Source organism: Talpa europaea (genome assembly GCF_964194135.1).
Source record: "Talpa europaea genome assembly, chromosome: 2".
Lineage (NCBI taxonomy): Eukaryota > Metazoa > Chordata > Mammalia > Eulipotyphla > Talpidae > Talpa > Talpa europaea.
Genome location: NC_140068.1, coordinates 80,196,736 through 80,222,208, shown reverse-complemented (window position 1 = coordinate 80,222,208; position 25,473 = coordinate 80,196,736). Strand labels below are relative to the sequence as shown.

Genomic DNA, 25,473 nt, shown 5'->3' with positions numbered 1-25,473 from the left:
TTTTAAATGCGTCATGAGTGGTTCCATGAATGTCCCCAATGGAGAAGTTCTGCAGAGGCTAAATTCCAACACTTTGAAAATGACATACCCAAAAGTCATCTGTTTAACCACTGCCTCAGGGGTGTAGGACAAGATTTTATAAGCCAGTCTATTTTTAAACAAGCGGTTCTAAACAAATCTTTAGATTCTAAGTAGAAAAAAAATTATAGATGCTATTAGATTTACATTAAACAAATGATCTCTATCCATTCTCCCAGTTCTCTTATGCTGTGGCTCTGTTTAATTTTACCTTAAAATGTTTTAAGGTCCACCCCCACTCTCCTTCCTGCCTTTATTAATTTTGGTAAACTAGGCACATTCCATAAGAAAGTTTATGTCAAAACAGATAGCAGTACAGAAATCAATCCAAATTTGGACCCATTCCCCATCGCTCATCTGTGGGACTCTGTCAAATGGTAAATATTCAATTATCTCTTGAAAAGTGTATATATATCCTCTCATGAGTGGAAAACAAAATGGACTTTGTTTCCTGTATAAAAACACTTAGCACTTCAGAAATGAAAAATGGCCTACCCACATCCTAAATCTTGAAGACAAAAAATATATATTTTAAATTTCATCAAGACTGTTTTGGAGCCCCCCACTTTTTTTTTTACATTATTAATAGTGGCACTCAAAATAAAAAAAATATGATCTGTTAAAAAGTTAATTGACTGTTCCACTAGATTTGAGGCTGCCTGATTTAAAGCCAATATTACAAAACAAAGGTGCCATTCTGATTTCACATCTACAAGTCACTTGAAACTGTGTCACACGCTAGTTTCATAAATGACAGTCTTTGATTTTCTATATAGAGCTATTAAAAATGAATAAAAACTTGGAACATACCCTAATTTAAACTAATAAGCTTTGGGCCCTGCTTTTTAAATTTTAAGGCATGTGTGTTTCTCTACTGTAACAACATTGTACAAATTTACAATCACATGCATGATCTACAGTTAAAAAAAAAAGTTTGGATTACAGTGTTTTTAAATTGTGAATCACAATTCAGCACCTATTATGTTATAACTAATAAGGCAACAGCAGTGTCTTATACTACAATAATACTCCCTCCACAGTCTAGCGCAGGGGTCGGTGAGAGCCCAGAAATATTAAAAATCTTATGCCTACTTATATAATCTGCATACATTTTCTAGGGGTTTTGAACTGATGAAGGAGGTCCTACATGAATCACACTATTGTAGGCCAGCCTAGTTACAGCAGCTGTTAACGAGCATCGGGCACAACTCATTGTGCTTACAATCAGACGACGTGGTTTGGAGGCTTTCAACTCTAACTTCAATCCTTCCGTTGCTTCCTCAGCTTAACATTGTTTTCCAGGGTGGAAAAGCTGTTGGTGTGTCCATTCACAGAAGCCACGGACCCGTTCTGGTGTTCCTTCCGGTGCTCTTTCCTCCGGGAGGCCCCTTTCTTGTTGTAAGTCTGAAATGCATGAGGGTAGATGGGAGCATGGGAGGGAGTGCATCCCTAATCACAGACCTTTTGTGACCAGTGCTAGCAAGAAGTAACCTTTGTAGTCAAGCAACAATGAAAACTTTCACCCCACTGATTTCACTCATTTTTTGAGGCATTAGTCTCACACTTAAGTTCACTAGATCATGGGCTGCAACTCAATTGCACTTTACTCAGGTTTTCCTTTCAGCTTCTAGATAGCAGAGGCTAGGGGTTACATGGTCAAATTATTTCTTCCATTTTTATAAAGTCTCTCCTGCCACTAACATCCCTTGTTTTAAAACTTTGCTCATTACTTCAGCCCTTTCTGTAAGTTTGATTTCAGCTTTGTTGGGTCCAATTCCTTTAACTTCCCTCCTACTTGGTAAGTGTATGAAGTGTGGCATAAACCACCAGCCCAGGAGTATGAGAACTCAATTACACACGCCCCATCATGGTGTAAGGAAAAGTAAAAGGCAGGGTGAGGCGGGGAATGTGGCTGAGGCCTCAGATGACTCCTTAGGGCAACTGGACTTTGACTCCTCATCCTTGGCCTCTGCCCCAACCAGACACACATATCATCCAGATTGATTTGAGGCAGGAGAACTCACAGTGGAAGAAAAGTGATCAGACACCCCCAGAGATATTTAGCCCTAAATGGACTCAACATTCTAGTACACTTTTGGGGATGAAGTGAGCCCTCAAACTTGAACGGTGGATATATAAGAAAAGTGGGACAGAATGACATTTTTCTAGCTCTATGTGAGGACTGTACTAGGAATTTTTCCAGACATTTAAGTTAAACTCAGAGGGGTTATGAGACTTTTGAAAATTGCCTGCCACAGACCATGAAGGCAGGAATTCTGGTGCCTGCTGAACAGTGTTGATTTTACCATCTAAATCCAAGGCCTCCATTGCCTAGATCTAGAACTAGATGAACAATCCTGGAGGTGTGGAATGGATTTTATCTTCTACATTAGCAGTAACTCTCCCATCCCGAAGGCAGGGTCTGCCCTGTCAGTGTGGCTAAATTATAGTTCAGTGCCTGGCACACAACAGGGACTCCACACAATCCCCTTAAATGAATAGACAGGGGCTTTTTGCTGAAAAGGCTCTAAAACCCAAATGCAAAGAATTACCTGAATGTAGAAGTTTGTGAAGAGAGTAATCAGAGAAATCATGTATCCAATCTGGAAATATAACCAACCGAGAGGGAATGGACACCGCCAGATGACCCCGCAGGTGGTCTGGATGATTGTCAGCACAAACTGAAGCTGGTGGAAGAGAGTGCACAGCTGAGCAGCACACTGACAACCGAGGGACAAGGAGACAGGTGGGCTCCTTATCCAGCAACCCCCAGTTTGTGATTAACACTTACTAGCCTTTCTGTAGGCACCATAAACACAAAGCATACTTAATTTATCCTAAACTATGTTTTTGTCTTGAAAATTGTCTCCTCCTCCCCTTCCCTTAAGCTACTTAAACCACCCTCTGTAAAATTCAGGGAATAGTTAATACTGTGTATTCCAAAGTTACTAAGAGTACATCTTAAAAGTTGCACTACAAGAAAAAAGGATTGTTAACTATGTGAGGTGATCATTTCACAATATATACATATACCAAACCATTGTTGTGCACCTTAAACTTTATAATGTTACATGTCCATTATATCTCAAAGCTAGGGGGACATGTTAAAAACCATGAAAAACTTCAGGGACAGAGTATATGGAGATGCAATAGAACTTGGGATAGTTCTTTTTCAGGAAGGAAGGGTGTGGGTGTACATTCAAAGGACGCCAATGATGTCACTATGGGATGTGCACTTGGAAAGTCCCACTGGACACTTTCCTGTTCCCTGTGTACCCTTTTGGCTTGGTGAAGGCTGATAAGTAGATTCAAACTCATTGGAATATAATTCTAAATCCATAAATTATTTCTGATGAGTAAATCTTGAAAAGCAGGTAGAACTGCTTGGAGAGATCCAGGGACAATGTTAAAATAAGGTGTGGCTATCAGGAATAATAGGGCAGGGTTCCGCCCACAGGATTCTGGTCCAGTTCCCAGTGTTTCCATATAGAGAACTGGTTTGGTGCTATTATTTTTTTCTTCCTCCCCAGCCTCCTTTAAGGTAAGTATTCTAGGTTGAGAATTAACTAGAAAATCTGGGCAAACTGGGTGCCATTTCTACCTCAAGGGAGACCAACTCTCCCAGTGCTCTTTTCAGTTCTGCAGCCACAGAGCCATGTAGTATAGAGTAAACCAGTATCTGCCTCACTTCCCCTCAAGCTAAACAAGGCTAAAGAACAATCATCCTTCCTCACAGGTGGGTGAGAAAAAATTCACAAGGACCATGTAACAGCAGGCAAAGGGATGATAATGAAAGGTCAAACATGTAGCTTGGGTAGTCTCAGATTGTTTTTCCCAGATGGCTATTTTTAAATATTGAAAAACCAACAATTGACTTGGAGGGATCTAAATCAACTTGGCTTCTTAAGGGGGAAAAAAAAATATTAAGGTAAAGCCAGGGCTAAGGGCTTGAAGGGTTTGGACATTAGTCAGCTAGCTTTGGCCTATTGCCCCTCAGGGTCCTCAATCTATATAAAGGGGACAATAATGAAATGAAGCTACTAGAAAAATACATGCAAAGCTGCTTACTTAGCATGAGCGCCTGATACATAGTAGACTCAAAAAAAATTACGTCATGAAGAAATTCGCAAGGGGAGAACAAGGGTCTATACTATACAAACAAAAGCTCAAGGAGAGATGATTAGAAATAACCGCACCAAGAGCAGTTTCTGGGTGGCCTGGACTGGTGAACCTTGGGAAGGGGGCTGTCACCTGAAGCAGGTGCTCTACTACCCAGTGTCTGAGAGGTCACAGGGCATCTGCTTCAGCAAATATCCTCACTTCCTAGTAAGCCCCAAGCATCCTGGTTAATCACTTTCCACCTTGGATTTTGGATTATAATTAGAAAACTTGTATTTATATCCATATGCACTCTGGCCTGTGCACATTGTGCATAAACTATGGACAAAGAAGACAATTTGAAGTCAGGAAATTAGATTCCAGCACTCATTCTAGAATTCAGTATGCCCATGGGCACTGTTACTCCAGCAATTAATATTAAGAAAATTCCATGCTCTGCCTACTTTGAGTTTAATTAGCACCAAATGATAAAGGGTGGAAACGGCACATCTTAGATGCCATGGAACAACAATAACGCCAGGGAGGCAGCAAGTCCTAAGGAAAGAGGCCAACACTCACCAGCTGCCCCTGAGTGATGTACTTCTTCCACCAGAGGTAGGGACGCATGGAAGGGACAGATGAGAGGGCGTAGTATGAGTACATGAGGACGTGGATGAAGCTGTTCAGTGTGGCACCAAAATAAGCTGCAGGAACAAAGATTTGGAGAAGACGATGTATCAATGTTTTATACATAATGGATTAAAAACAATTTTAAGATTCTTTTTGAATCCAAAAAAAAGATGCTTTCAAACAAGGGCTGTCACAGTGTAGCAGTAAGTACTGCACGGGTATGTAACCAGAATTCAGTTTCCACGTGGGCAGGCAGAGCGCTTCAAGGCCAAGACCAGCTGTAGCTGCCAGGTAGACATCTAACACAGCAGCCCCGCTCTGGCACCTGGAGGCTTCATTGCCAGACTTGCAGAGATGGCTACTTTTCCTTACAAGCCTTGAAGACTTGGGGAAGATAGCCAGTGGGCAAGATGTTCAAAGTTGGTGTCTACACATCTGCTGAGGTTTAGAGGCCTTTGAAATTACCTCCTAATTTTGCACCAGGATTGCAGGGCTAAGGTGATGTTTTTATTAAAATGGAGTCTACAGTCCAGTTTCTTATTCACTTTTTATCACATTAGTTTCTAGTAGGACCACCAGTTCTTTTTAGTCTCTGCCCTCTCCTACAGCAAGCAGCCAAACAAAAGTATCTCTCAGGCTTTTCCACATGTGGACGCTAAGCTGGTATCAGGGAATGAGCTGCTGCTTGTGGCTCTCAGTAGAGCACAGTCATACTTTATGAGTCTGGACAAGTCATGTCCACTGTCTCTCATGGGCAGGTAGGACTAGTAAATATCTGCCATCCTGCAAGTTCTGTGAAGTCTTCAAATGGAACAAGGCAGTTTCTATTAGAGATTTAAGTTAGTTAATTCATAGCAATGAGGTGTGATGTAGGGAAAAGACATGCTAGCGAGGGGCCTTCTACTGTCTGTTATCTTCCAAACTCAAAGCAGCTGAATTTGGAAAGTCCTTTCTAGCCCTAAAATTCTAAGACTGTACATCCCTATCGAGAGCAGTGCTAGCCTAGGAAAAAATATGTACATAAATAAAACCAAAGGTCATGGTGGATGACAGGAATTTTGATTGGGACAGTTGTAACAATTCCCACCCTGAACCTGAAATCTTAATCTCTGAAAATTGTAACAGACTTCAGAGCACAAGCTTTCCAAAAGCCATGCCCATCTTCCTAGAGAATTTACTTCAAAATTTGGTGTTTGCTATAGAAGATGGCCTGCTGAACATGCTTGATGGATCATAAGAGTCATATCAGAAAATGTACAGACTTCCCTAGTGTGCCGCTGTGTTTCATAATTTTGTTCTCTGGCACTTGTGCAATCAGTCCCTCTTCCTGGCCTGCCCTCGTTAGTCAAATATCTTCCGAATTGTAGAGACTTAAGGCTAGAAATGACTTCTATGCTCCTCTGTATGGCAGAACACTGTTCCGTTTCTTTCTTCATATGCCCCAGGCTTGGGAACGTGCTATTTTCCTCACTTGCCAAATCAGGACAGGATGTTCACTAAACTAGAAAAGGTTTTGTCAGCTTACAGGGTACATGGGCTAGACAAACTACAGCTGAAGCAAGTTGAGTACAAAGTTCAAATGCCTAACCTAGAAATCTATAGAAATAGCACCTTCTCTAAAAGTCATTCCATTCAGCCTCACTGCTTGAACCTGTTCACAAAGCCCCTTCCCACATTAGACTTACAGTGGCCGCAAGGGACCCAGTTCATCACAAACCACCAGATGTTCAGCATGCTGGCGTGGTGGTAGACGTGCAATACCGTGATCTGGTGGTTGTTCTTGCGCAAGATGAAGAAGAAGGTGTCCATGAATTCTATGAGTTTGGAGAAGTAGTACCACCAGAGGACACGGATAATCTAAGGGGAAAGGAACATTGGTGTCTCTTTGAATATCACCCTGGCATGTTTTAACAGAATCCCATGTAAAGTAAGAGAAGCCCAAGTGCTCTGAACATCCTAAAATTCTTCAGGTAGAAGCTCTGGTCCCTCTACAAGTACCCTTAACCAGATTATGTGACCATGGATTGGAGAGAGGTTTCAAATGACAACAGGTAAAGTTTTAGAAGAGCCTATGAACCCTTCAAAACTAACAAAAGACAAGAGATTCAAAGTCCAAACCCTGAAGCCTGCCTCTTCCTTCTGGAAGCACCTGCAGTGCCACTAGCACAGAAAAAGTTATTGAAAAGCACGTTTGATTTCAGGGGCTGGAATGGGGCAGGTAACAGGATATCAGGCAAAGAAGAAAAGGAGTCAACTTCTAGTACCAGGTCACTGCCCAATTAAATGCTAAAGAGGTGCTGATGCTGAGCTGAGCCCCACAGTCTTACTAAAAACAGAAAAAACTCAAGAGGGGAAGTCAGAATCTAAAGATCATGACTCAGAGGTCACTCAGAAAATAAAGCATTTAAGACATTATGACCCAGTTTACATAAATATAGCAATTCAATCTCCTTGGACCTCAGTTCCCTCACTCCTTAAATAGGGTAAAAATAATAATGTTGATACTAATAACTACAATTTTTCTCCTGAAAATTATTAGCAGGACTTTTTTTTTTTTTTTTAAGATTTATTTATTTATTTATTTATACAAGCACTGGGTACAGTCAGAAGCGCGGGAGGGTGAGTGAATTCACCAGAGCCAGAGCGGGGAGCAGAACAGGCAGAAGGACTGAAGTACACTGCTGAGGGGAGCAGCAGATGCGGCAGGAGAGGTCTGCGCGTCATGTGGGACCCTTGCTGGTGGCCAGGGATCGAACCGGCGCCGCAGAGGCTGCAGGCAGCCTCGTAGCCCAGTGCTCACCTGCTGTGCCACCAAGGATGCCCCAGCAGGACTGACTTTTGCAGTGAGAAATTTTAGTTCCTATTTTATGTCTTTTGTGTTAATTAAACTTTCACACCAGATGTACACACTGACTTTTATAAACATCAACGGGGACCTCCCTGGTGGCGCAAGGGGTTAAGCACAGCACGATGAGGCAATCCTCAGCCTCTGCAGCGCGAGTTCGATCCCTGGCCAGCCAGGGAGCTACCCACATGGCACAGCAGACCTCTCCTGTCTCTCCCGCTGCTCCCCTCAGCAATGTATTTCATCCAGTCTGTCTGTTCTGTTCCCTACTCTGTCTCTAGTGACTCCTCTCACCCCCCTGCATCTCTGGCCTGTACCCAAGCTCTTGTATGCATAATGAATAAATCTTTAAAAAAAATAAACATCAACAAGCATTATCTGGACAGTAAGGTTATAGGCCATTTTCTTTTGTATGATGTAATAAAAAGTAATATGAGACAGTACCTTCATGTCAGCTTCTCCAGCGCTGCGTGTATCCTGACAAAAGAAGTTGTATTTGCCTTCCCATACTCCTGTCACTAACTTAAAAAAAAAAAAAAGAAAAAAGCCAATCACCAACAATATCAGAACCACATTAAAGCCCTATTCAATGCAACCTCATTAGTTTCAGAATTTGTGAAAACTGAGCTTGTGCTATATATTGCAAGTCTGCCAAAGTAGAAAACCATGATAAGGGAGTGTGAACAAAGGCAAAGTTTAAACGGCTTGACCTCAATTCCATAAGGGGTGGACCCACGCTGTCATATTCACAGGCCCTACTTTACCAAGTTGCTCCTCTCTAAAACCTTCCCTTGGTACTATCACAAGTACCCTGACAGATGCAATCACAGGCTCCCCATCTACCTCCCACCTCAGGGAAGATCATTATCTCACAGTTAGATTTTCTCTCAGCTACTGCTTCTCAAATTTGAGTGTGCAGATCAGAATCACCTCAAGGGCACATTAAAGCAGGAATCTATGGGATAATTCTGACCCTGTGGATCTGGGGTGGGCCAGGGAATTCTGAGTCTGAATGAGTTCCCAGGTAATAATGAGACTCCTAGTGTGGAGACCACACTTTAAGAACCACGGCTGCAGACCTAGGGACAATGTAGTCAAACCTCATCTTCATTTCTTGTTGCTGTTTCATTCCTCTGCAGACCAAGGAAATGCCCACACCTCGGAATTCACCTGCAGCAGAGTGGCCACTGTAGTGTCACAGAAGGGACCCCAGAATTGGAATGTAAGCTCAGACGTACAGTATCCCCAGTTCAGACCTACAGAATCAGATTTTTGAGTGTGAAGCCCAGTCCTCTAACAGGCCGTTCTACAGGTGAGCTGCTGCACCGACAGTTTGAAAACCACTAACTTAAAGCCATGGTTCCCATTCTAGCTGGGAACCTACCATCACTGTGTTCCTGCTACTATTCTGGCTTGTGGTATCCTGAGACACCCTGGTTTGGCTGCTCTATTTTTAGGACAAGAACGGCTCGCATGTTAGTGCCTGTGGAGATGCCGGTGATTACCTTCATGACTGTCATGGTGGGGGTGGGTAACAGCAAGGGAACTAACTTCCTGGGGAAGAGGACACACTCTTCCCTCTACTCCTGTAGGTGCCTCAATCTCAAAGGTAAGCACAGATTGAGGGGGTCTTAAATCTAGTAAAAGGGACTCTAAGACATAAGTCTTTCTTTTAGAACTTTTTTCAGAAGGAATCCAAGAGAGTGCTTCAATTCTTTAAGCTAATTAACCTAAATTTTCCATTTGCCTCTTCTCCCAGAAATGGGGGGGAAAAAAAGAAGAAAAATCCCTGTATGAAATACCCTCTAACCTTGGAGGCTAAATAGCTCCAACTTAGGCTTGGGTGAACTTTCCCAGTGCTGAAGTATAAAGCAAGCACACACACCACAGGCTGTCACTCAGTGCCACTTCCCCGTAGCTACACGCCCTCTATCACTGCTGCCTCTCACCACTCCCCTGGGCCCTTGTGCCTCTCCCACTGCTGAATTCTCTTGAAAACCCTCAATGACTCATCACTGCCTTCAGACTGAAGCCCTAATCCTAGGCACGGTGTTCTGGTAGACACACACTTCTGCAACTGTCTTGCTCTCCTCCCATGTCTGTCAGAAGGCAGCCCTTTCCCTTGTCCAGTAGACTTTCCTTAACCTCTACCCAGAGACCAAGGGTAAAGAATGTAGGTTTGGGCACTCGCCACAACCACTTTCAATCCTAGTTCCCCACATTAAGCTAGGTTACTCTGAATAAGGCATTTCAGTCTCCTTAGGCCTGTTTCCTCACTCCTTAAATGGGTAAAAACAATACTCCCACCTCTAGAAGTTGCCCGAAGGCACGAATGAGAGGACATGCATAAATGTTTTCTTTCCTACCTGGTACACTGGATGAGCTCTGGGTTAGCAATGATCATTGTTATTCTTTTCAACTGAAATACTTTCTGTACCCACGAACCCCTATTTCCAGCTCTTAAAATCCTATCTACCCTTCAAAGTTTGGTTAAAATTCTATCTTTTTTGTGAGTACAACCATTAGCCTCCAGCCTAAAGTTTATTCTGCTTCCTCTAAGCTCACCCTGCCGTGGTTTGTAGTTATTTGCTCACATACTTCTTTAAGCCTTTTGTTCATGGGTCTGTTTTAAGCTCCTCTGTAAGGTCTCTGGCTGGCTCCCGCATCCACAGAATACAGCACAATGACTTGTACACAAGAGGTGCTGAGTAAATATTTGCTAAACTAATGACAAAGTTCAAGGTACTGCTTTTTATCCCCCAAATCTAGGCCTAATGTTTTATTTGTAGCAAAGAAAAAGAAAAAAAAAAGCTTTAGTTCATTTCTGCTTTGCAAATAGAGAAAGTGAAAAGCAAGAATATTTTAATGAATGCCTCTGAATGCATCTCAATTCTGTTCACAAGAGGCAAACCACTCCTCATCAAATGTCAACTGGGATATGGAAAGTTCAGTTCTCAAATATCCTAGGCTATATAGAAGGGTTGGAATATTTTACCCATGAGAAACATGCCACTTGAGTTAAAGTTCATTCATCTAAGATTCTCAGCACGTCCTCCAAAATGGGCCAGTATAGGGTTTTATTTTCTCCATCCTCCATCAGTAGAAAACAGTAACAGACCCCAGAGGCTCTCAAAATGAAGGCCAGCCTTTCCTCCAGCCCTGTGAGGAAGACATCTGAAGAGACAAGACAAGTCAAAGTCACCTTGGCCACCACTTCCCTTCAGGGCTCAAGCCTGGCCTCTTTCCAAAATGCTGCTTTGGTCAGCTCCCTGGAAATTCATCATGCCAGGAGGCTTAACAGTCTCTACCTTGGACAGGTCTCTATCTTGGGCTTCTAAGAATCAGCTCAAAAGACTACCTCAGTGAAAAGGCAGGCCACAACAAACAGCTTGCCACTACCTGCGCAGTTCCCAGTGCCACTGGCTACTCCAAGAGCAAGCGAGGGAGAATTATTTACCCTTCCAGACTCCATGGCTTTTTCCACGTAACCAAGATACAAACAGCACCACTGCTAACCATATGTGCTTTCTCCTTCCTTGGAGTAAAGCAAACTTTAATTAGGCCAGCAGCATGTGAAGAGCTATAATTAAAGCTTACCTAGAAGCTTTCATTTCTCCCTATGAGACAAATTCAATAACCACTGGTGGTTTACGTATCTTCTCATTCAAAGAAGAAAATTTAGGCAAGAATCCCAGATAGGTCTGGATGAAGCAGTTTGTGGAATGAACCATTTCTAATAGTGAGAGATGACTTTTCTCATCTAATACCACATTTAACCATAAATGAGATATAACCTTCAGCAGGATAACCATTTCCATGGTACTTTCTGGAATGCTACCAAGGCATCTCAAGAAAGAAAGTCATCTGAAACCGTTAAAGTATAAGCACAAAAATATCATCCAATGTGGCCTTCATCAGCCATCTACCCTAGGACCCCAAGATAATCAGAGCAACAAGACACCCATTACCGAAAGAAGCTGTCTGATTTTAGCGATAAGGGCTTGCATGAGCTGACTGGTTACTGACCCCTATGCAGAAATGGAGTAAAAGGTAATAAAAAAGACTATCCATAATGAAATTCAACTATCACAGGAACTAAGGGACATTTCAAAGCAACACTACACCAAGAATGTGGCAGGCTGATATTTTCACAGCTTTGTTTCTATGTGAATCCCCAAGTATGTTACTTTTGAGACCTGGTACAAACTCAACGTGTTAGTAAGGAAACAGAAAGGCGAACTGACGTGGGTGGCCCACAGTCACAAAGCTTGCTTGGTAATAGACAGACTAGCACCCAGGAGCCCTGGCTCTTGGGCCAAATGCAATCTCAAATAGCAGCTCCAATCTCCTTGACCTCCTTTGTCTGTTTTTGAATCCTTGGACCACAATGGGGATACTCTATGAAGAAAAGTAGTAGATCATTAGCTGCATCTTTACATTCAGCAGTGTCTGATTTAAAATTAACCATCAGCTACTCCAAAGCAAAAATTACCTATTTCCTTGAGTGTATAGCTGGTCAATCCTGGCAATGTCATTGTAAGATAAAGTCATGTGATTTTGAATGTCAAATCTTTCATGTCCAGAGCATAACAATATCCATTAAGAAAAATTCACATCCGTGACCACAAATGTTTTTTTTCTCCTTATGACTAGGAGCACCCTTGGGTTACAGCTGAATGGCATACTCTTGATTAAACCATGAGGACAGGCTCTGTACAGTAGAGAAGTATTTAGAACAAAGCACAAAGAAACAGCTTGTCCTCAGCCAACCTGACACAGGTATGGCTGGCACTTTACCCTGAGCCCTCTTAGGCTAGCAGTCCTCTTCTCTTGCTATTCATTCCTGAGAGGTGGTTCTTACTAGGTTGCCTCTACTTACCCAAGAAAAAATATGCATTTTATATTTTATGGGGGCTTTACTGGCTAGGGGGAAAATCTCAAGTCAAGATTTAGCATTTTTAGAGATAATAACAAAAACAAAGAGAAACCCCACCAACTGGGAGAACATTTTTGCACACAACACTAATGATAAAGGACTGATCACAAAATCTGCAAAGAGCTGATGAGATTCAACAACAACAAAGAAAATAATCCAGTCAAAAAATGGGCAGAAGAGCTAAAAAGAAACTTCTCTGAAGAGGAAATGCAAATGGCCAACAGGCATATAAAAAAAATGTTCAACATCACTTGTAATCAGGGAAATGCAAATCAAAACTACCATGAGATACCATCTTACACCAGTGAGAATGGCACATATTAAAAAAACTAGCAACAACAAATGTTGGCGAGGGTGTGGAGAAAAAGGAACTCCTCTGCACTGTTGGTGGGAGTGCAAACTGGCCCAACCACTATGGAGAGCTGTGTGGAGATTTCTTGATCTACTAAACATAGAGCTCCCATATGATCCAGCAATTCCACTCCTAGGTATTTACCCAAAGGACACAGAAACATCAATTCCAAAGAGCACCTGCACCCCTATGTTTATAGCAGCACTATTTACAATAGCTAAGCTTTGGAAACAACCCAAATGCCCAAAAATAAATGACTGGATCAAGAAGATGTGGTACATATACACCATGGACTATTACTCAGCATTCAAAAATGATAAACACATGCAATTTGCAGCAACATGGATGGCGCTGGAAGGGATCATCATGCTCAGCGAAATAAGCCAGAAAGAAAAAGAAAAATACCGGATGGCCTCACTCATAGCAGGAATCTAGAAAACTTAAATAAGGGACCAGGAAAATGAATGAATATAAGAAAGTGAAAATCAAAATCAACAAAAAACTATGAACCAGAGACACTCTATGGGGCTAGGGGGTGGGAGGGGAGGGATTGGGGTCAAAATAAGGGGGTTGTAATTGTATGGGGAATATAAAAATAAAATTTATATATAAAAAAAAGATTTAGCATTTTTAGGCAGTATTATTGCACAATGATTTGAAGCACTGAATGCCTTGTAATTTTCTCTCTTGGAAAGGTAACAGTGATATTATGATGGATTTTAAATGAGTTAGTCCAGTACCTGGCAAAGTAAAGGCACTATGTAGTATATGCCTCTGCCATGATTCTGGTCAAATCGCTGACACATCTGCTTTCAGTGCTCAAAGGCCCATGCCTATGTCTGTTACTCCCCTAGTATATTTGGAAGCGCCACCCAGAACATCCTTTGCATAATTTAAAGAGTCTTCTAGCCTACCTACTGATTCATGCTTTGCAGATGAAGTTTGCTTGAGGATTTGTATGGCGACATGTTTGTTAGATCATCTGGCAAGACCACATTACCAAAAGTTTGCAGAGTCAGCTTAGAGAAGTCAGGTATGGTTTTGGACCACTGCCAAAGCTTCCTCTTTCCAAAAGTCACTCATTCCTGGGTGTGAGGTTGAGAGGAAAGCTGTATCATTCATTCCCATCTCCTCAATGTAAATCATTCTCTCAGGGCAGGGAGAGATAAACCATGGGGCAAGTAACAGAATGGGGTGCTTCTACTCCCTGAGAGACGTTTCTTTCTAGGGAAAGAATTTTAATTATATGGGAATTAAGAGCAAGAAGTATTCGAGGCAATGATCAAGCTTTTCTTTTAAGTACCCATCTCACCAAATATTTCAAATTCTCTAAGACTTCAGCTAAATGGAGGGGAGTTTTGGGAGGGATAGTAAATAGCTTTTTCAAAGTATTTTGGTAAGCAAAATGCTTTTAAAATAAAATTCAACAATCAATTGCCAGATCTTTTAAGTGTTTTTCCAAATCCTTTTTTCCCACAATAACGTATCTATTTTAGGAAAGTCTGAAGGGAAAGAAAAACAAGACCATTTAGAATATTATGTTTCCAAAGTAACTGCTCTGTGGTTCTATCAAGGACCTCCAAAGCCAAAGCCTGGGAGGAAGTGCTTATCAGGTGGCTGGGGAGAAGCCCAAATGGCATCAACTTAACAATTAGAGAGGTTAAAGCAGCACAAACACCCAGATCACCAAATGCTTGTTTCCTTTCATCTTTCTAATAAAGAAGCAACGGAAATCTTCAAAAGAAGACTCAAAGGGACAAAGTACTGACTTCTGATTCTGGCAAGCTGAATAAAAGCAAAATCATATCCCATATAATATCCATACACCCAGAAATGCTACAGGAAAAATACCAAAGAATTCCAGTATCACTGATGCATAACTGCAAGGTAAAGTTTTCCCCAAAAAATTATTCAGAAAAGAGTAAGTTACCTTATATTCAAATCCTTTAAAAAATCTTTTCCTTTTATTTAGGGAAGACACATTTACCTGAGATGACACCAACAATACTAGTTTGGGATGCTAACAAAGGACACAGGATAAACCGTTTTTAAAGAGTTAAAGAAATCTTTTTACAGAATATCTTTGAAAGCAATACAGCAAATGGGTAAGTCATATAGCTAAACCATGGAGGAAAAAACCAAACATTTCCATGTTACAGAATGAAAAGCAAGCTGTGGATTTTCCAGAAGCAGAAGTCATTTTAAAAATGAATGAAGTGATATGGGCAATATAACCAAAATGAAAATGCATACATTGTACAAAGATGAAAAATGATGTAAGAATTATATAAAATATTAAAAAAAGACACTGACTCAAGAAAAAAAAAATGAAGGAAGTGAATGAAAAAAGCAAGTAGACACAATTGAAAGTATGAGTGAACTCGGGCAGTCTGACGATGCCCAGCCCATGTCTAACAGGAGCTCCAAAAGGAGACATGGAGAGGGAGGAGAGGCCATACTTAAAAGTATGTCTTGAGTACTTTCCTGAATTAGATACTGCATAATGAGGAAGAGCTACAGTATGGTATCCTGTGGTAGAGTGATACCTACTCAATCTGGAGACAAGGGTAAAGACATGTGGAACTTCTATTAAGATGAAATATGCCCTAACTCTCAAGGCATAAAAGGGCTTATGTTTGCTATGTGCGCAAAGATTTAAAAAGCTGTGTAACTAATGCAAATTAAGTTGTTTCTCTGCTGTATCTTGAAATTTTATTTCTAAGCCTTTCCCATTGTGTTCTTAGACAACACCTAATTTAACAAGCTAAAACCTTGCCATAAAATCTCATACTTTCCATCTAAAACATACCACTGTTCAAATATACTTCTGGTCAGGGATCTATGACCTTTTTTCCTGGAAATAAACACTAAGTTCATAAGATAATCAGGAGCAAAACCACTTCTCACCTTTAAGTTTTCTTTCTACCCAATGCATAAACTATAAACAAATTTTTTCTACAGTTTTAAAATTGTCATTTGGTTATTTTCCTTCTAGTAATTTTAAGATTTCAGTGACTCCCCTTTCTTTATTTTTAATCTTCCTTCTTTCAAGATTTCTCTTGGTATCCTTTAATTGATTTATTTGTATTAACCTAGAACTTGCCAAGGCAGCTGTAAATTCATAGCACAAGATTAAGTAAACTAAAATATCAATGACTACATATTTATTTTTTAAATCCTTTTAGACCCAAATATGTAGATAAGCAGGAGGGTAAATAGAGACTAATAATCATGACCATGCTGCCTGTGAGACCACAGGCAAATGGCCTTAACTCTTGGGGATTTCTATGAAATGAAGAGCTAATTTGGCTTCATGATCTCAGTTCATTCTTGGTAAAATTCCACTGATTGTTCTTATGTGTTTTAGTATTCAATGGAATATAAACATTAAGTTAAAAAAAAAAGGGGTAGTTAAAATGGCATTACTGACTGGTTTATCTAAGTACAGAAAAAGAACTCAGGTAAAAATCAAATGTAAATATCCTCTAACTTGTATGTACTAAGGGCTTATTTTCAACTCAGGCTTATGTGACCTGGGTATATTTTTAGAAACTTGATTTAAGAATTACAGTTTCCTTATCTATTATTTTTCTATGTGCTCTAAATCTTGAGTTTAAATGTTATTTTCCTCTTCTATATTATTTCTATATTATTAAATCTCTATATTCAGTGCACATACACTACTCAAAGTCTTCTATTGCTCTTATCAACTTAGCAAGGAAATACCTTCTGTTGTGTTTTCAGAACCAGCCCCAAATTCACTCATATGCATGCAGCAGCAATTTATACAGCAATTCTCCACTCCCCCCTTATTAGGGTATTGTCTAATGAAGTTACAGATACATATTTCTAGGGCCTGAAAAATATTCAAGACAGATGCTTAAGTTCTATGAGACTTAAATATTTTTTCTCTAAATATTATGTGTAATAATAAACTCTATCAAAGTTCCCTATGGAAATGGCTCTATCACTATCAATTATGGGAAGGTAAATACTTCACTCTGGAAGACCTGACAGCCCGCTGTGGTTGTGTCCCTTGAACACAGAGATGTGCACAGTGCTGGACCCAGGAGTCACTGCTGTGCACCGGCCCTGCCTTCAGTCCTGCAATATCCATCTCGGAGGCTAATTAAACTGCCTTCATTCTAGAATAGGACAGAAAAAAGTAAAAGAGGAGTTGTAAAAACTTTTATAGACTGTTGAACATTAAAGCAATGATAGTAGCATCTACCATGCTAGTCATAAAATCTTTTCCTTGGCTAATGAAATACTCATGGAAGAATAAGATGCAGAACTCCCACAGCTGTAACACTCAAATACAGTGTTCTCACCAGGCTCCTCTCCCCCCCCCCCACCCCAAAAGGTAACCACATGCAGACATGCATGTCTCCACAGGGAGACACCATCATAGCCCAAGGCTGATTTGGAGAATTCATTCTTTCCTTTGAACACCAACACTACTTCCCCTCCATTACTTCCTTTATTGTTGTCTTAAGCACTCATTGGAGAATTAAAGCTATAATAAAAGATTTAAAATCTAAATAGAATACTTGAAGGTATTGATTTTATTATGGCTTAATTCTTCATTCCAGAGACTTTGTTATAAGCCTGAAAGGTATAGATCTCCCCCTAAAAATGTCCAAATTGTGCTCATCACTAGAGGCAGCTAGCTATCCTACCCCTTCTAGCCTTAGCAGTTTTATTATCAAAAATAATAAAAACTTGCAAAATAGGAAGGATGTAAGCATTGATTCTGATTTTCATTTTTATTTAAGCTACATTTGCCTTTGAGATCAAACTTCATTTTCAGCATTCTAGTTATATGAAAGAAATATTTAGGCCTAAACTTACACAGACCATTCAAATACTAAACTAGACCTCACTATCCATTCTTTTTAGCTTTAAAAAATAAGTTGTCAAATCTCAAAGCTATTTAGTTTCAGATCTGAATAGAGACTAACTTAGCACAAAACATACCAAACAAGTACCACCCTCTTTCTCCCTCCCTCACCTCCATAAAGAATAAAACATGTATTAAATGCTTAATAAAATGCTCCAGATTTTTCATATTTTGTTATTTTCCCACTCTGTATTTTGCTTTTAGACTATTTCTAAAAATTATTTTAAAACAATATAAAACACATAACAGAATCAATATCAAAGACTTCTACTTTAGATATTCTGGAAGGCATATCTGTACAAACATCTCTGGCATTTTGAAAAATCAATTTTAAAACATACTGAAAATGCATTAATGTACTTACTCTCTCAATTTTCTCCCTACCCCACACAGCTGCTTTTCTTCATTTAGGAACACAACACCAAAATCAGTCCATTTAAGTAAGAGGAAACGTGTTAAGCTTTGACCTACCTCACAGAACATATAGAGCGACAGCAATGTAAGTCCAAGGTTATACACCACTAAAATTCCCCGGCAAGAGAACGCCTGTCTATTCTTCATGTATTTGGGTCCCAGCCATACAATTAGTAAGTATATGACAGAGCAGATAAAAGTTGGTATATAATTGTCCAGGAGGAACCATCCTTTTACCCTGGTGTCTGGAAAATAATAAAAGAAAAAATATTTAGTGACAACTTTTTTCAAACATTAAAAATTCAGTAACTATGATTTTATAAGTCACCTATGCTAAACTTCCTAATGCTAATAAAGCAACTAGAAGAGGAAACATGAGTTTTTCAATACATATCCTATAAGGTGAAGCTTCTTATAATATGTTCTGAATAACAAGGTGTATATTATTCATGGTTTTTGCAAAGTGAAAAAAATAATCCCCCAAAGAATTATAAAGAAAACAAGGAGAAAGCTGAACTTTCCATTAATAGAATTTACTAAGCAGATTTGCTAAATTATGCATGGTATGATGAAACTCTAGAAACAGCAGTCTTTGAACTCTGAAGTCCTACATCTCAGCCAAGTGTCAGCAAGTTTGCCCAGCATGTGCAGACTCAGAGGAAGTGTGCCATTTAGTCAGCTTAATGATAGCTACTGATTAGAATGGCAGCATCTGCTATGAATGCAATGGCCAAGAGCTGCGGGGAGAAATGAATTTTTTTATAAGTGAGGGTGAAGCAGCAATGGTCAGATAAGTGACTATTTAAAGTATTTAAGCAGAAGCCTGAGAGAAGGGTCACTGATATAGGAGAGAACTCCCTGTTCCCTCCTCCTTTCCTAGGCAGGCAAGAGGAAGAAGAAGAAAACTGATTTCAAGTAGTAGCCAGCAGCAAACTGACAGCCCTCTCCTTGGATGGGGGTAAAGTCCCTGGCAGTCATATCCCCTAAATGTTATCTGTCCCCTGGTAAGATTCAACTGCATCCTCTGGCTGACTCCCAGGAAGCACCTCTGCAGCATGTTCCCTTCTGCATCCTGCTATGGCTAGTCCGTAAAACTTGTTCCTCAGTCTTATCAACCCTACTCTGGAGCACAGAGACATGTGCAGGTCTTTTTGCATCTTCTGAGAAAGCAGCAGCTAGTGGGAACAGTCTGCTGATACCTAGATCACTTTGCTATTTTCTCCAGTATTTTCCCTGTGACCTCAAAGGACAAGGGAAGGTTAATACATCCACTTGGGGAGTGGATTGGCAGTTTCCTCTCTTTCACACATTCGATTCTCCCAGCGTTTCTCTTTCTTCCCTTGGCTTCAGAGGGAGATGCCCTCCCACCCTCTCTCCACTGCTCTGGTGGTGGTGGGTGTTACTGTCAGTACTGCTGAACTAAAGTTCTTAGAAGTGTTCAGGAAAGTGGCTGGCCTCAGTGAATTTAACAAGGGGATTCTTAACACCTTTGTTCTCAGCTAAGCTATCAATTCTGAGGAAACAAATTCCTACTTTGCAACTATTATCACACGTTTGTGTACCTATTCATATTCAGAATAAACGCACACACACAAATTTCCCATTTCCTTTTACATAAAGCAGTTTTGCACTTTGCCTTCAAATTTTATAAAAATAATAGGTCTTGGGCCTCCCTGTTAGCACAAGGGGTTAAGTCTTAGCACTATGAAGCTACCTGCAGCCACTGCAGCGCTAGTTTGATATCTGGCCAGGGAGCTTATCCACATGGGGCAGCAGACCTTTCCTGTCTTGCTTGCTGCTCCCCTCAGCAGTGTATTTTAGTAGATCTGCCTTCTCTGCTCCCCACTCTGTCTCTGGTAAATCCTCTTACCCCGCCCCATACTGGCGTACACCCCAGCTCCTGTATGCATAAGTAAATAAAATAACTCTAAAAATAAATAAGTCTTCATCTTTCCATTCCAGCAAGTATCCTACCAACTTTTACACTGTCAGGTACCTCCAGGCTATCTGGCCCCATGCCCTGCTGGTAAATCCTTAGCGATCTAGCCAGTCAAAGTAGTCCTAACCCACTCTATGGTGGCTGGTTTAGACATGGCCATGTGAAGCAATGTGGCCACTGAGATTTAAGAAGATAACATTAGGTAAAGGATTCCTGGGAAGAGATTCCTTGTTTTTAGAACCATGCAAACGAATAATTTCTTCTTCTTGGAGGTGCTGCCTAAACTACTGCATCTGTCCCACAACTATGAAAGGTGAAGAGACCTAAGCTAAGGACAGAGCTACTACTACACGAAGGCTGGCAAAGTAGAAAATGGCAAGAACAGGTTTTTGACTAATATAGAACCCCTGAAATAACTCAGGAGTTGCCAGCCTTGTAATATAAGCTAATTTTATTATTGTTTCAATCCTTTAAAATTGGATTTGTCCCCTAAAGCTGATGTAAGTAAAGTGCTGTCCCAACATAGGCACATATAGATGGATGGAACTTGTTCTTGTCCACTGGCTGTACACTAACTCATTTAACCTACCCCTTACTGACGGGTGTCTAGATTACTTCCAATCTCTATAAGCAATGCTAGAAGGAGCATCCTTACACACATCTTTGCATAACTTGTCAAATTCAAATGGAGGGTATTCTCAGGAGTCAAAAGCTGACCCAAGGGGGATGTGTATTTTCATTTCAATGGAAGACACAACTACCCTCCACAGAGAGGTTATACCAATTTACTTTCTTCATGCCCTCACTCCTATCACAGATAGTATCAAACATCATTTTATCTGTCATGCTAACTGATGAAGCTACTTTTTTTTTTTTTTTTTGTATTTTAAAAACTATGAGTGAAAATGAAGATCTTCTCATCTGTTCAAAAGCCCCTCATAGTTGTTCTATGACTTGGTCAACCTAAAAAATTCCTTTTTTATAAAGACACTAACAAAACTATAAATGAAACTAAAAAAAGACAATATGCAGCTGATTTACTACCTGAGAGATAATAAAAGACTATATGAAAGGTGAGTTCAGGAATATGTATTTATTCATTTTCATGACCCAACATGAAGGAATTAAAAAGTCCTTCAAACCGTAAAAAGGGAGGTTTTTAAATTCCTAGTGCAGCAGTGCATTTTTGGCAACCAGTTTCAGCTAGAGCTACTCACAAGAGCTGAGGAAAACAAACCACTGATAAGGGCGAATTCTACAGTATTCTCAGGCTACCAGCACTGCCACATAATTTGATCTCCAGCTAAAGTCAGCAGAGGGTCACAGAAGTTGTATCTCTGCTCCAACAACCAGGCAACAGTGCACCACCTCAGTGGCCGGCAGAGGACTCCAAGCCCACACTATCCAGGACAAAGCATTAGCCTCACCACAGAAAATACCAATGTTTTCTAGAATCTCTTCATGCAATATTTAAAAGTGATGTGGGGCAGTGGGAGGGTAGAGAGGGCAAACAAAACCAAAAACTGTCTTACCTCGGGGGCCAAGCAATGCCTTGAAATAAGTACTAAGTGATGCATCAAAATTTTCCATTTTAAAACCTATGAATGGGGGAAAAAACATTGATTAATCTCAACTCAATGCTTTTCATACAGCTTTTTTTCATAAAATAACAAATTCTATACAAAGATTATGCTATGAATAAGGTTAAGTTGCTCATGTTAAAACATTTTTTCCTAGCTCACAAAGAGTAAGGGCTAGGTCTAATTTGAAAATCAAAAGACACAATCCCGTGAATTCACTTTATACATGAAGTGCCAGTTTTCCGAACTTCTTTTCTCAGTTCCATAAAAAACCTTTTTGTGAAGCCGAAATCTCAGTGGGGAGAAACTAGATTGAAAGGTGGCAGACGGGAGAAGATCCCATCTGGGCATGAACCAACAAACAGAGGAAGACCAGTACCAGACACAGTGAAAAGACTGTTTCCCCTGGTTGGTACTTTCAGTATTTTAAAATTCTTCATGTCTACATCACCCAAAGCAGTGATAGTGACGGCAAAAATAAACAGCTGGGACTGTATCAAATTAAAGAGCCTCTGCACAGCAAAAGAGACAATAACCAAAACAAAGAGAAACCCCACCAACTGGGAGAACATTTTTGCACACAACACTAATGATAAAGGACTGATCACAAAAATCTACAAAGAGCTGATGAAACTCAACAAAAACAAAGAAAATAATCCAGTCAAAAAGTGGGCAGAAGAGCTAAAAAGAAACTTCTCTGAAGAGGAAATGCAAATGGCCAACAGGCATATAAAAAAAAATGTTCAACATCACTTGTCATCAGGGAAATGAAAATCAAAACTATAATGAGATACCATCTGACACCACTGAGAATGGCACATATCAAAAAAACTAGCAACAACAAATGTTGGCGAGGTTGTGGAGAAAAAGGAACTCTCCTGCACTATTGGTGGGAGTGCAAACTGGCCCAACCACTATGGAGAGCTGTGTGGAGATTTCTTGACCTACTAAACAGAGCTTCCATATGATCCAGCAATTCCACTCCTAGGTATTTACCCAAAGGACACAGAAACATCAATTCCAAAGAGCACCTGCACCCCTATGTTTATAGCAGCACTATTTACAATAGCTAAGCTTTGGAAACAACCCAAATGCCCAAAAATAGATGACTGGATCAAGAAGATGTGGTACATATATATCATGGAATATTACTCAGCATTCAAAAAAGATAAACACATGCAATTTGCAGCAACATGGATGGAGCTGGAAGGGATCATGCTCAGTGAAATAAGCCAGAAAGAAAAAGAAAAATACCAGATGGTCTCACTCATAGCAGGAATGTAGAAAAGTTAAATAAGGGACCAGAAAAAGGAATAACTATAAGAAAGTCAAAATCAACAAACAACTATGAACCAGACACACACTATGGGGGGTGGGGGGCGGGGAAAGGAGGGCTTGGGGTCAAAATAAGGGGGTTGTAATTGTATGGGGAATATAAAAATAAAATTTAAATTAAAAAAATTAAAAAAAATGAAATTCTTCGTGTCTAAAGTGAAAATTCAAGTATTCTAAAAACCACAATCCTTAAATGCCCCTCAGAAGGAAACTAATGATAACATTTCTTGAGTATATTTCCAGGCACATTTTCACTTTAAGCACAAAAGGGATCATGCCAAATGGATGTTTTTACAATTGTGGATTTCAATCCATTAGAGGATGATCAACTCAGCATTAAAATAATCGCAATAGTCAGAGGGCTTTGCCCCCAGTGAGAAAGAATATTGTTTCACAAAACCTTATGATATCTTGTTTGTAAGTACAGTTGGCCCTAGAACAACAGGAGTGGAAGTGGCATGGTATTAGTACCAACCCATACCTACCCACACATTCAAAAATTCATGTATAACTTTTCACTCCCCAAAATCTTAAACAGCTTGCTGCCTTACCAGTAACAGTCAATTAACACATATTTTGTGTTATATGTATCATATGCTATATTCTTAAAGAAAATGTTTAAAAAATCTTAAGAGAAAATGTAGTAAAAAACAAAACATATCAATCAAGAAATGTCCATCAACAACCAACAAATTAATTTTTAGTTGGAAAAAAAAAATGAGTATATCCCTAATAGTTCAAACCTGTATTGTTCAAGGGCCAACTTTATACTTGACTGTGATAAAAGATATACAGAAGAATGCTTGCATATTTTCACTTAATAAAATCTTACAGATAGTCTCATCTCAGTAGTTAATAGACTTACCTTAATCTTCTATGATTTTAGAATCTCACATTTCCCTCCTATTTAAGATTTACATTTAGAGGGTAGTTAAGCAACTTTTCATATGTGTATTCACTAGAATTTAATATTTTCCATATTTAGGAGGCATATTTTTCAACCTTCCTGGCAATTATTCTTACAGAAATAACCACAATTTAACTTTCAGGGGCAAAGGCAAAATCAGTTTTACTAACTAAATTATTATTTAATGTGGCTTCTCCTCCTTGGCTTGCTATACTGAAGTATATATGTTCTTTAGCCAATTTCAGGATACTTTACAGTAGTTTGGGTGGCTCCTGTCCTTGCAACCGAGTCAGTCCAGCCCAGCTGTGAGACAGCTGTAGAAGCTGTCTCTGAAAGCAGTAGCTACCAGCATTAGATTTACATTACCAGGGCTCTGCCCATTATCTTTCCTGCCCAAAAAAGACTCAAGGATGGTTTGGGCTCCCTCAACCCATGGCTGGATACAAAGACGCCACCAGCTTCCAAAGACCAAAAGGTCATCAATTTAAGGTAACCATCTTCATCACTCTACCATTAGACAAATAATAACTGCTAAAAAATATTTTTTTATCTTTTGAAAATTTCTAGAACATGCATGTTTGCAAGATAACCATCAGGACTTAATAAAATCTAAATCCAGCACAACTGAAATTCATCTGTAACAGATAGTGGGCATGTATATAGAGGGCACAGGGCCCCCAGCCCTACATCTCAAACAGGCAACCAAAAGCTAGTAAAGCATAACTCAAGGAGGAGCAAGGGCATGCTCAGTGGCCTAAGTAGTGATGGACACGCTGCCCACAAAGACAGATTTGTCATCTTCCATCACCCTGTACTTTAAATCAAGATTCTGCTGTACCTAGTTTACCAATGAGTCACATTAAACATATAATAATCAGGCAGAGAGTAGGTACAGAAGTGGAACAGGCCAGCAGGTGATCAAGGGATTCAGTGCTGGGCTCTATCAGACTTGGGTGTGGAATCCATTTTGCTCACTTACTAGTAATGTGACATTGTACAAACTATATAACCTCTCATTTGTAAAAGGAGGGAAGTAGTAATTGCCTCTAATGAAGATCAAATGATTTAGTATACATAAGGTCCTTAGAATCTCCTCAGATGTAGTAATTTCTCAATGTTTCCAACTTTATGTTTGCCGCAGGATAAATTCCATGGTGAATACTGCTAACCATCTTTGGCCACTCATGTTACCCAGTGGCATTCCATCGCTGGTTCCCCTTGACTAAATGCCATCAGTGAACCCCCATCACCATGATAACCCACAGCATCCACCTCAAATCTTAACACCCCCGAGAGGAAAACAAGGGAAGATGGTGGGAGCTGATAACATTTCGAGAAAGGAACTTGTCAGCAGAAGATATTATCTAAACATGAAATCAAGGTTAAAATGAATGTACTAATTAGACACACGAATCAAGTACCTATTGTATACAAAAGGACTGCTAAAAAAGGATAAAAA

At 40.0% G+C, this 25,473-nt stretch overlaps 1 protein-coding gene across 3 annotated transcripts; it reads right to left on the bottom strand.

Moving 5' to 3' along the window:
- Window positions 1–1,338: 1,338 nt before the first annotated feature.
- ELOVL5 (ELOVL fatty acid elongase 5) lies at window positions 1,339–21,782 on the bottom strand (the record flags this gene model as incomplete). Of its 3 annotated transcripts, none has more annotated exons than XM_084227720.1 (7): window positions 1,339–1,482; window positions 2,631–2,765; window positions 4,756–4,880; window positions 6,492–6,663; window positions 8,096–8,169; window positions 18,229–18,498; window positions 21,725–21,782. In XM_084227720.1, the coding sequence occupies 7 exons, from the start codon at window positions 21,780–21,782 to the stop codon at window positions 1,339–1,341; spliced, it is 978 nt and encodes a 325-aa protein (XP_084083846.1). The 3 variants fall into 3 exon arrangements, with proteins under 3 accessions (XP_084083846.1, XP_084083847.1, XP_084083848.1); XM_084227721.1 differs by having other exon boundaries at window positions 8,096–8,173; window positions 18,311–18,498; XM_084227722.1 differs by lacking the exon at window positions 4,756–4,880 and having other exon boundaries at window positions 1,364–1,482; window positions 8,096–8,173; window positions 18,311–18,498.
- Between the last annotated feature and the right edge of the window lie 3,691 nt (window positions 21,783–25,473).